The sequence below is a fragment of the Cebus imitator genome, unplaced genomic scaffold (genome assembly GCF_001604975.1).
Source record: "Cebus imitator isolate Cc_AM_T3 unplaced genomic scaffold, Cebus_imitator-1.0 Scaffold182, whole genome shotgun sequence".
NCBI classification, from domain to species: Eukaryota; Metazoa; Chordata; class Mammalia; order Primates; family Cebidae; genus Cebus; species Cebus imitator.
Window position 1 is genome coordinate 2,842,344 of NW_016107497.1, and position 12,090 is coordinate 2,854,433.

The window sequence follows — 12,090 nt, forward strand, 5'->3', positions numbered from 1 at the left end:
CATCACAGTTTGTTACATGTAGCATTAACTATGACTGCTAATACATAACTCCATACATGATTTGTTTGCTGATGATATAAATTGTCTATTTATAATTATTGCTTTAATTGCATCATTTTTCTCAGATGAATTCCATGTGATTTCTTGATTGAGAGAAAAATGGGTATCCAATTCCATGCAATTCTGAGGGAATCCATGCAATGACTCCACATATGAATAATCCTGAGTATGTATGTAACAGTGGAAGGATAAAGATTGGTAACTGCTGCTGCATAATCCTATGTTGGTAGCAGCTGCATGTGCCTGAGCAAGAGCATTGTGTTCATGGAGAAAAGTGCCAAAGGATACTAAACTTTGGATCCTGACAAATAAAGGTTATTTATTTCAATGGAGCCACTTATATATTCACAGGTTTTGCTCAGCCACCGTTCTGGCCCAAGGAGAATTTGTTTTTTTTCCTTTCCAGGAGTATATAAATTCCACTTCAGTTTTTCTGGTGTATAAAAGGCTGTGTGAATATCCACCAGTAATTAATAGCCTTTCATTCAAGTAAGTAATACATGGGAGTGAATTTATTGTTTATGAGTATATCAATATCGTTTAAAAACGATATGCGGAGATAGAAAGGCAACACTGAAGTGTAAAATTGCTAATGCAGTCTCATAGCCTGGAAAATGATTTCTTTTAATAGTTTTCTTCATTTAACAGTTCTTCATTTGAAAATGTTCCCTTTCAACTGCAGATTTTGTGGTTTGGGGCACTGAAGGGGAAATTTCTTTGACACATTTATTCTTTTAATAGTCATTCATTTGAAAAAATTTCACTGGATGCCTATAAATTATGCAGTTTGCAGAGAGATTCATTCTTGACAGATTTTTTAAAAATGTTTATTCGTTTAAGTAGGTTCTCACTCCACAGAATTTTTGCTAAAGTTCAAAAACAAAAAATAAAAAAAGAAAAAGAAAACTAGAGTTTCCTGGGGGTTCTAGAAGGGCAGTAATGCTAATCTTTACTTGTGGCTTTTTCAGTGGCTCTGTAAGCCCTGGGATAAGAGTCACAACATTAGCAAAGAGGTGAAAAATAAACTATTTGAAGGACAAAATTTGCTTAACCATTATTAGATGTTCTTAGCTAGTGTGTTATTATTTAGAAATTGCTACATAAAGCATTTTCAAGAGGCATGGTGCAGTAAGTGGTCATTAAAAAAAAAAAGGTGTATCAACGTCTGTAACACAGATTTGAAAGTAGGGTGTTTCTGTCACCAGTATTTGGTTTTAATCTTTAATATAACCATTCTGACTTCAAACAAACTTTTGACTTATTTCAGGATTTTATACAACGCATGTTGGGAGTTTTTAATCTCCTCACTCTCCACCCATTTTTACCTACAGTTCCAAAGACAGCGCCCACCAATGTAAGTGGAAGAAGTGGAAGAAGGCATGAGTTAGTCATTGCCTGGGAGGTAAGAAAAACACATCCTCTCACAAATTACTTCTGTTGTTTGTCTGGCTTAGTGTGATATTTAATTATTTTATGATTAAGCAGTCCCCTTGACCTATTTAGAGGCTAAAAATAGTGGGAGGAAGGAATTAACTACTGCTGAATAAATGCCATCTCATTTAACCCATACAAAAATCTTAGTTGGGATGATTTTCTTCATTTTATAAATTATGAAACTGAGGCACAGTTAAGTACTTTCTCTAATGAACAGAATTGTGACTTTGATTACAAAATTTGTGTTATTTTGTCTGTCCTCATATGGCCTCCAAAGTGTCATTTGTCAAAGGAAAAGAGTGGAGGTGAAGAGTACATTTATTTTCTTTGAAGCCACCTTCCTTTTTTGATGTTAAATAACTTTATTGTTAAATATAAGTATGTAGCTCACAGAAATATGTCTTAGAATATACAGAAATGGAAATGTCTGCTAGAGCAAATAGATTAAGTCCCTGACAATCTCTAAGAACAATAAGAAAGTGTACAGAAGTATCTTTTTCCCACTGAGAATTCTTCCATGGGCACATCATCTGTCCTATTTTTTGTACGTTCCCCTTTTTTTCAATGATACTCCTTATGTTGTTTTTGATGTCTGCAGAGGTATTAACTTCCCAATACCTGACCTTCACTGAGACTAAATCTCTCTATATGGAATTGCCTTTCCATGTAAGCTTTAATATAATGAGGTTTGTCTCTCTTCCACCACTTAATACATGGCTTTTCTCCATATCAAAATTCAAAGAAAAAAAATCTACTTAGCAAATATTTATTGCATATCTACTGTGAAGCACTGTGCCAAACAGTAGCTGGTAACTCTCCACAATGACTAGCTAATTAGTCCCAATTACTCCTCTCCATGGTGTGTTGTTGAAGCGCATGTAATAAATTTAAACCTAAGCCATACAGCACAAGCTTCCTGAACAAACACCATAGCCCCGTTTTTTTCATGTCGGTAACCATAAAAGCAATGGCGAGGCATACTAGAAGAAAGTTTTTAACATTGCTGTCTCTTACATTTGTGGACTAAAGGGTTCTGCAGAGCATTACCAGTGACAAGACATTCCCAACCACCAGACCATAGTACAGTTTTCCCCGACATGTTAATCCAAAGATCTTCATTTTATATACATGACTAATTGGAGCAAATTTGTTTCACTTGAAAAGTTTTCACTTCTCTTGAGAGTTTTGTACATTTCAACGGATATAATTTTTCTTCTTTTACCTTTAAAGCTTTGTAACTTTCAAAAAAGTGCCAAAGTGATTGTGCAATTTTGGCTTTCAATGTAGTATAAAGATTTGAGATTCTCCATTTCTTAAGCATTTCTCTCCATTCTCCATTTGATATTCTCCATTTTTACTTAAAACTCTGGAGAAAGTGGATTTTTAATCAGTCCTTTTGCTGATAATTAATTACATTTTTCTTCTTTAGCCAGTATCTGAAGAGTTTCAGAATGGGGAAGGCTTTGGCTATATTGTGGCTTTTAGACCCAATGGAACACGTGGCTGGAAGGAAAAAATGGTGACATCCTCTGAATCTTCCAAATTCATTTATCGAGATGAAAGTGTCCCTCCTCTTACTCCTTTTGAAGTGAAAGTTGGTGTTTATAACAATAAAGGAGATGGGCCTTTTAGTCAAATTGTGGTCATCTGTTCAGCTGAAGGAGGTCAGTTCTTCTATTACTTTTATGTAACCTTTCGTTATACAAATAATCATTGTTGTACATATATTAGAAAATACAAATAAGACAAACTCATTCATAGTCCCACTAAACTTTTCAGATATATATTTTCCAAACTTTTTTCTAAATTTAATTAAAAATTGATTATTCCACATATGTTGCTTTATGTTTTTCATACCGTAACAATATATGGCAAACCTATATCCATGAAAACAACAACACTGATAATCCCTGCAGGGTAGTCCTTCCTCTGGATGAACATTAAACCAATCCTCTTTGGTTTGAAATTGAGATACTTTTATATTTTTTCAATATATATGTGAAGTAGATTTAAATAAATACTTCATTTATATGACAAGTAAATATTTATTTCTAACCCTATGCATAAAGCACTGTACTAATAAGGAAGTTTCAGACAGGGCTTTCTGTTGGAAGCTTTTTCACACATCACGAAATCCTATGATAATCTTATGTAATGGACATTATTGTCTCCATCATATAGAAAGAGTGATTGACTTTCAGAAAAATTAAAGAATTTGCTTAAGTTACACTGCTTGTAATTGAGAATTAAATCCAGGTTTTTCTAACCACTAACTCCTTGATTTTTTTATAACATGCTGCCTTCATATGCATAACCATATTTAATTCATGAGATACACCTTGTAGGTAGGCAATACCCAGTAGACAATATACCTGTTTTGTTTTACAGATGAGTAAACTGAAAAATGGTTACAGGTAGAGCTAAAGTGGAAACCCAGCTTTCTACATGAAAGTTCCTGAGTTGTTTCAAGTTTTAATATAAAAACGCAATTTTCTGAGTGAGAGAAAGTATAATAATAGATCTAACCCCTTAAAGTTAGTCTTTTCTCTAGTCCTTCTTCTATTCAAATGCAGAATTTCAATTGACCTTGCAAGTGGGGAAAAAAATGAGAAAAGTGAAAAAAAGCCTTACGTTTCCAAAATTGACAAATGACCGAAAATGTTCCACCAAAGGCAGTAATCATTTTACCCTCCCACTAAGTGTGGTAAATATAAACTAACCCATTTACTTCCTCAGTGCCCACAAGTAGGAATTCAAAAGCTCAAGTATTATTAATCATTTTACTGCTATGAACTTCATGGGGGGATATAAATATGGTCATGTGAATATTAAAATACAAAGATAATGTTTATGTTAAACACAGTTTTTCAATAGTAAGCTGCCATGTATTTTCATAATATGCAGCCGAATTTTAAAGGAGAATCAGAAAGTTTATCCTAGCATAAGAATAACCAGGGACATGAAGAGTCTAGTAATGACAAGAAACTATAGACATTCTGATGAGATACTCACTCATTACACTTAGCAGCTCAGATTTCTGATGTGTTTTCAGATAAAGGCAGTATACCATGTTACTTATGTTATCGAATTTAAAGATTAAAACAAAATATGAAGTTGGAATCTGAATCCCTAATCTACATTTCAGGAAACTGAGTCTCAGAGAGGTTAAGTAACAGGTTCAAATTTACACCAGTAAGTGATAGTTACAAGAAGGGATAGTAAGTGACAGAGCTGGGACCTTAACCAGGTCCATATGACTTGAAAGTACATTTTTTAACCACTACACTATATTGCCTCATCAGGAATATATACAATAATGGTATTTCGTATTACTTATTGCTCAAAAGATCTATTTTGAAGTACATATGTTATGCAGGAAGTGCATGTTCTTTTTCCTTCTAAAATGTTTGAACCTAATTATCAATTACATAGCACCAAAGGTCACAGAAGAGATTAATTGGAGAAGTTTGTGAACACGTTTTGTATAGTAACAACAGTGCTGCCTTTAACAAATTCAGTTTTGTAAGTTCCTTGTCAACCTTTGTTTTGAAATTAATGAAGAGGAGCCACCATGGTTTTTCTTACATTATGTTTTCTGAAATTTGAAATGGCTTGCCTTCGGAGAGTTCTCTTTCAAGCTAGGTAGAAAATATGCGTATTTTTTAAAGACACTGAGGTTGTTCCTATAACATATTTCATAGTAACGTAACACTTCATTTATTTTAGTCAACTGAAGTATGAAATATACTAGCCAAATTAAATCTGGATAGAGTCCTTTGTTCTGACAACAAAACTGAAGCGTATATTTGGTATCTGCTCACTAATTAAGTTTACAAATTTGGAACTTTATATGTAAATATGAGTAAAGTGTTAGCATCATTACAGTGTGTCAACCAAAAAAGGCAGGACAAGGAAAAAGAAAAGCATTCACCTGGAGTCACCAGAACCTGAGTTCAAGTCTGATCACACTAAACAGACCATCTTGAGCAGTTTATTCACCTCTCTGAGCCTTAGCTTTCCCACTTTAAAAATGAAGGTCTCAGAATAGAACATCTCTGGAATCCCATACAAATCTAAAATTAAAATTCTGTCAATATATTCTATATTCTAAAATACTCTTCTAGCCAGGAGCAGTGGCTTATGCCCATAATCACAACACATTGGGAGGCTGAGGCAGGAGGATCACTTGAGCCCAGGAATGTGAGGATGCAGTGAGCTGTGGCTATGATGGCACGACTACACTGCAACCTGAGTGACAGAGCGAGACCCTGTCTCTAAAAAAATAAATGAATACATAGCTTAAAATAAAAGAAAACATTCTTTTTAACAATTTTCCTAGTACAGATAGTGATAATAGATCAACTTTTGCTATACAATAAAAAGGGGAAACCAACATCCTTTTTTAGTCACTTGGCAATTTGCTTTATTTAAAAACGAGTGAGCATTTCAAAGATTAAATCATTTTTTAAATAAAGTAAAATAATATATTACGCTCATGCCAGTGCAGGTTTCTCCCGCTGTGTCTATGGATGTTCATATAGCTTCACAGTGTGTATTTCATCATGATACTCTTGCCCAAAGTCCAACTAATCTGACCGAGATGGCATTTCTCCATAAGACAGATCCTACTTCTTTATTCTTCCATTAACCCAATCCACTTGTTTATCACCTCAAAATCCCTCCATATTCTTAGATACAGTAAAGAACAAGAGGAGTGAGACTGCCTTTCTATTTCTGTTTATGGGCTTAGTTCTTCCTCTTCCTTTCAAGATTACTAGCTACATGCCTTAAGCACTATGAAAAAGCTACCTTTTCACAGCTGACACCAAGCTGGGAAGAAAAACGTCAAATGTAGCCACCAGAATTTATGTTACTGGGAGGGAAGCACAGAACAGAAAAACTTACAAGGCACACCTTACAGTACTACTGCTCAACCTATTTCCCACTGGAACATGGAGGACAGATGACATTTGTACCCAGAATAAATGTTTATGTGAATTCTCCATTGTCTCTATCCTTTCTTTCCCCCTCAATAAAGCACATGAGAATGCAAATAAAATTACATTATTATAGAGAAAACCTTGAATTGACATGTTTTTAAAGAAATAATCATTTACAAATGTGGATGCTTGGTCCATCAATCACTGGGGATATGACCTTAACTCTCACAACTCTGAGATTCACTGTTGCCCTAGAGTACTGTCAGAAAAGTTTCAAATATTTTTTCTGCTAACACCTGTAAACCTCTGAAACCTTTCCATGTTGCCACAACGGAAGTAACCCCTAATGACTCTGACAGTGCCAAGCAGCATCTGACATAAGCCTGAAAAAAGAGATATTTGCCTTCTAATATATCCAGGTACCCTATATGTGTGTCAAATATCTTTACCCTTTACACCAAGCAAGGCTTTTGTGCATTCCTAACTCTGACTTCAGACCTCTAGGGTATGACAGAATTCTATACAATACCCTCATTTTGGAAACAACTTCATTTGTTTAAAAAAAAAAAAGTGAAGTTTCAAAGTAAGTGTCTCAAAATACGTGGTAAAACTGACAAAAATTCATTTTTTTCCGAAGATAAAAAATTAAATTGGCTTTTTCTTTCACATTTCCAGAAATAATGAATACTGAAACATACCCATTTTCCACTTAGTTCTTGTCACCATCACTTTGGAAATGAAAAGACCTGGAGCATTCCATTAAACCTAACAGAAAAACAAGAAAATTTGATATAGTTAATTATAGGTTGAAAGATTTATTTACTTGTGATGTGCTTTATCCTTTTCTAGTATTTTTGTCTTTTGCCTTGTATGTAAAAAATGTCCTGCTCTTATATTTATTAAACCTAAAAAGCCTGTTCTTATTTTCAGAAAATGATATACAATTATCTCATTGCAAGTGGAGCTACCATAGCTCAAATTAAAACCTAACATTCCCAAGGTGTTATTCTGTAGATTCATCCTTAGCTGAAACTGAGCTCAGTGGGATTTATGTGAACTTGAAAATTAATAAATTGGCATATTCATTGTAAAATACAAGAAATAATTTCCTGTCTTTTCCAGATGATCTATTTAGATTAGTGCCTATAAAAGTTCAACTACAGCTTTCTTCGTTGAATTTTTAAATAATGAAACCATAACCCTTCTCTCAAGGAGTTTATTAAACTCTCCTTTCATTAATGCTGTTGCTATAAGGGTCTCTTGGGAAGGGATCTCTTGGGAAGTCAGACGTATAATCAATATTACAAGCACATATCCCAATATTACATGAAGAACTCCAGCTGCTAGGTCACTTAATACAAATGTATCATCTAAATTCATGAGCATGGTAATGCTGTTCAACATTTTTAATCTAACAGAAACAAGCCTATCAATCAGCCTGTCCACTATGTATCCCAAGATAACAGTGAAGGAGTTAGCCATGGCCTAATTAATATCATCACAAATAATGGGGAAAAAAAAAAAAAAGAGGTCTCCTTCTAAGTCTTTGATTCCACTAGATATAATGCTAGCACAGTCTCAGAAATAAGTTCCTGAACTTTTATTAAATTATCGCAGTGTAATAGGAGTGAGTGTGGCATAAAACATCCTGTGATTTAGAGGTCAGGAGAATTCGAGAGATGCCTGAATATGAACTGACTGAGTAGGAGCTGTGCAGCAGTGGTTCAAAATTACCAAGGAGTCTGTGAAACAGGAATCAGAGGATGACAGTGAGCCTGTGGCAGGGTTAAGTGGGTGATGATGGAGGTCTAGATGGATTCTGGCAAGACCTAGAAATAGAGAGCGCAGCTGGGGAGCCCAACACCAATACTCTTGAGAGAAGTTAGATGTGGAGGGGCAAAGGGGAAAGAGAAATAGAAAAGGAAAAAGCATCAGGTAAGTGTAACATAGACATAGGCACGGAAGCAGCAAAGTGTGCTCAGGGCCTGACTGCCTGTGTTCCAATCCTCCCACCACATTTAAGCAGCTGTGGGATCTTGGGTAAGTAGCTTAACCTCTCTGCCCCTCAACTTTTTCATCTGCAAAAAATAATAGGGTTGTTGAGAAGATTAATTAAGACATATAAGAATTAAAAACCAGGGTTTGGAAAACAGCAGTGCCTCAATAAATGGTAATTATTATTATTTTGAGTTATCCCTTCATCTAGTTTGTCTCTTTTTCTATTGCTTTTAATCTTATTCTACCCATTCCTCTGTCAGTTATTTGGAGGCAACTGGGCAACAAAAGAAGGAACTATCTATGTTTTCTGTAAAACTTCTTCTGTGACTCAAAATGGACTCTAGGAGATGAAGAATGAGCCCTCCTCGTCCTCTATGCCAATTTAAAAACAGAGGAAAGAGCATTTGAGACCCAAGTTCTACATGGAGTTTTTTCACAGCTAAAATCAAAGTCTAGATAAATCAACCTCTGTGCATTTTACTTTTCTAATCTGCAAAATGAGAACATGGATTTAAAACACAGGTTCATTACTCCAAAGCATGTAGGAGTGAGGTAAAAAACAAAAATAAGTAAAGTCCTCCCTGTGTGACACAGTGGGAAGTGGGAGAAACTCTGGCATATGCAGAAGCACATGCCGTGACTTGAGGGTACCCACTGCTGACCCTCGTCGGCCAGCACTGAAGAATTCAGGCTTCATACCATCTTCTTCCCTACTCCCTGCCCCCAGAGAAGCCAGAAATTCTTATTTTCATATAATGGCTTAAATTAATTTGACACATAATGTAGACAAAATAAAACATGACTAAGGACCCACTACCCTTGCATTTGTGACTTTGGAGCCAAGTGACTTCCAGAGTCCTTTCTAGTTGTAACTTTCCATCATTCACTTACAATGGGATGCCCAAAGCCAACAGTCAGTTCCTATGTGAACCAGACGTTCTGTGATCCAGTTAGTTACTTCTGTGTGCAAACAAATTTTTGATCCACTTGAAAATGTTCACTTGGGTATAAATAGTACATACTAAAATTTCTGGGAACATTGACTGAGGTCACTTTATACATACTGAAATTTCTAATTCAGGGCCACATAGATCAATTTCTGATACCATTTAGGGGTGTTCAATATTTTGGCTACCCTGGTCCACACTGGAAGAAGAAGAATTGTTTTGGGCCACACATAAAATACGCTAACACTAATGATAGGTAATTAGCTATAAAAAAATTAAAAAATTCCAAAAAATCTCATAATGTTTTCAGAAATTCACAATTTTCTGTTGGGCCACATTCAAAGCTGTTCTGGGCCATACGTGGTCCATGGGCCGCAGGCTGGACAGGCTTGATTAGATTAAGAGGGTGGGCCAGACATGGTGGCTCACCCCCGAAATCCCAGCACTTTGAGAGGCCAAGGTGGGCAGATCACGAGGTCAAGAGATCCAGACCATCCTGGCCAACATGGTGAAACCCCGTCTCTACTAAAAAATACAAAAATTAGCTGGGTGTGGTGGTACGCACCTGTAGTCCCAGCTACTCAGGAGGCTGAGGCAGGAGAATTGCTTGAACCCAGGAGGCAGAGATTGCAGTGAGCCGAGATTGTGCCACTGCACTCCAGCCTGGTGCCTAGCAACAGAACAAGAACCTGTAAAAAAAAAAAAAAAACGAGGGTGAAAAAAAATTTTAATGACTCTTCAGTTCTTGTTTGATTAATTCACTGTCATTCAACTATATGAAATTATAATATGCAACTCCACAAAATCCAACTGTGAAATGTAGGTGTGATATAACCCTGATTTAAAGTCCTCAGAGCTTTGAAATAGAAATTAAGGTGCTTGTTTGAGAAGTACATTTCTGAACATTTTTATTTACTTTTACTTTAACATTTTTTTAACTTTCTGAAAACGACTTGAATTGTACAGTACTACTGAAAGTTGATAGAGAAATAATTCCTTTCTTTGGAGATCAAGGGATATGGAAAGACTGCTACCCAACCACATGTTTTGTGCTTCTGAAATTATTTATCTCACTGCAATCTTCTTTGACAAAGATGTAATTGCTTCAGCAATATAAAAGCTGAAAGAAGGCATTTGGCACACAAATCTCTGCAATGCATTTATTTTCAAGAGAAGTAAAACTGCTACTGAATAGCAAATGATATTCAAAGTGTGGCTTCCTTTGAAATAAACTGTATTCCAAATCCCAGAGATCAAGTTGTACACACCTCAAAAACATCAACATTCTTTCATTTATTTGCAACATCAAAAACTTTAACTCCTACTAAATGGCAATGGGGAAAAAAAATATCCATTGCAAGTCTCCTAATCAGAATTCTAGGATAAGATAGAAGATTTTTCCAGAATACGCTTTAAATTGGGTAAACGCACAAATAATAGAGTGTTGGAACGTGAGATAAAGGAAACCACTGCGAAAATGGAAAATAATAAAAAATATTCAAAAGGTAACAGAATGAGAGATTACTATTTATACCATTGCAGGAATTAATGTCAGGTTCTGTGTAAAAAGTAATGTGAATTTGACAAAGCACTTTGAGATGACACAAGTATAGCATGTATTTTTAGCAAAGTTTTGGCCAAAAGGAAATCATTGCTTTTTGCAAACATGGACCAACCAAGTCTTCTGCAGGCTCCTTTTACAGTGACAGGGAAGATATTTTTGACTGGTATTTTTTGATTAATAATATAAAAAAACATTCCAGACACATGCATGACTAGCTTCATTTAGAAACGAAGTACCTCAGAGAATGATTACGTCTTTCATGTTTGCTTTTTAACATTTTATTTAGAACTCAATCTTTGCTATATTGTTCCCTAAACTGAAAAAAAAACAAAACTAAACAAAAATGTCATAGATGAGGCTGAGCTCTAATCAGTGTTAAGGGGTATCAAAATTTCTACAATTTTTATAGGGTAGAATTTTTTTAATAGTCTTTGTACAGAACTGTTTGAACTAATGTACGGCCTTTATTCTGCCATTTCATTTAACGTGTGTTTGTGACACAGTATTTACGATTCAGCCATGTCAATGCTAGAAATATTTTGTTCCTCACATCAACTACAGCCTTGAATAAAGTGTGCTTTTTGATGGATGTCAGTCAGAGATTTTGTATTTCAAAAAAAAAAAAAATAGTGTGAAATGTCACTGAATGTAGAAACAAATGAAAAGGTGGTTTTGAGCCAAAGCACTGAGCCCTTCAGGGACTTTTCTTTTCCACCTGTACCTGTCTTAAAAGTCAATGCATGCCTTTTAAATATCATGATTCATAACATATTCCTGGTATAATCAGAAAATTGTAGTTTTATGGTTAGAACAACAAAAAGTATCTAATGAAATTTAGATACTATTTATTCCTACAGAGAATAAAAAATAATATGGTATTTTGTGAAGGAACATTTTAAATGCTAAGCACAGTACTAAATATTTTATATGTACTATTCTAATTAAAACCAATCTTTAAATCTATTTGATAAATACTCCCAGTATGGTCATGTTATAGATGAGAAAACCAGAGCTTAGAAAGAGATAAAACAACTTACCTACAGGTAAATAAATAGGTAAATGAATTTTTTTTTTTTTTTTTTTTTTTTGAGACGGAGTTTCGCTCTTGTTACCCAGGCTGGAGTGCAATGGCGCGATCTCGGTTTAT

General features: G+C 35.1%; 1 protein-coding gene across 1 annotated transcript in view; it reads left to right on the top strand.

The window, feature by feature from the left end:
- Window positions 1-12,090, top strand: part of CNTN5 (contactin 5) — a 1,396,301-nt gene that overhangs the window by 1,322,710 nt on the left and 61,501 nt on the right. The window contains exons 19-20 of the mRNA XM_017545918.2: window positions 1,392-1,462; window positions 2,924-3,158. Of these exons, the coding sequence (XP_017401407.1) occupies window positions 1,392-1,462; window positions 2,924-3,158 (306 nt within the window). The remainder of the gene's footprint in view (window positions 1-1,391; window positions 1,463-2,923; window positions 3,159-12,090) is intronic.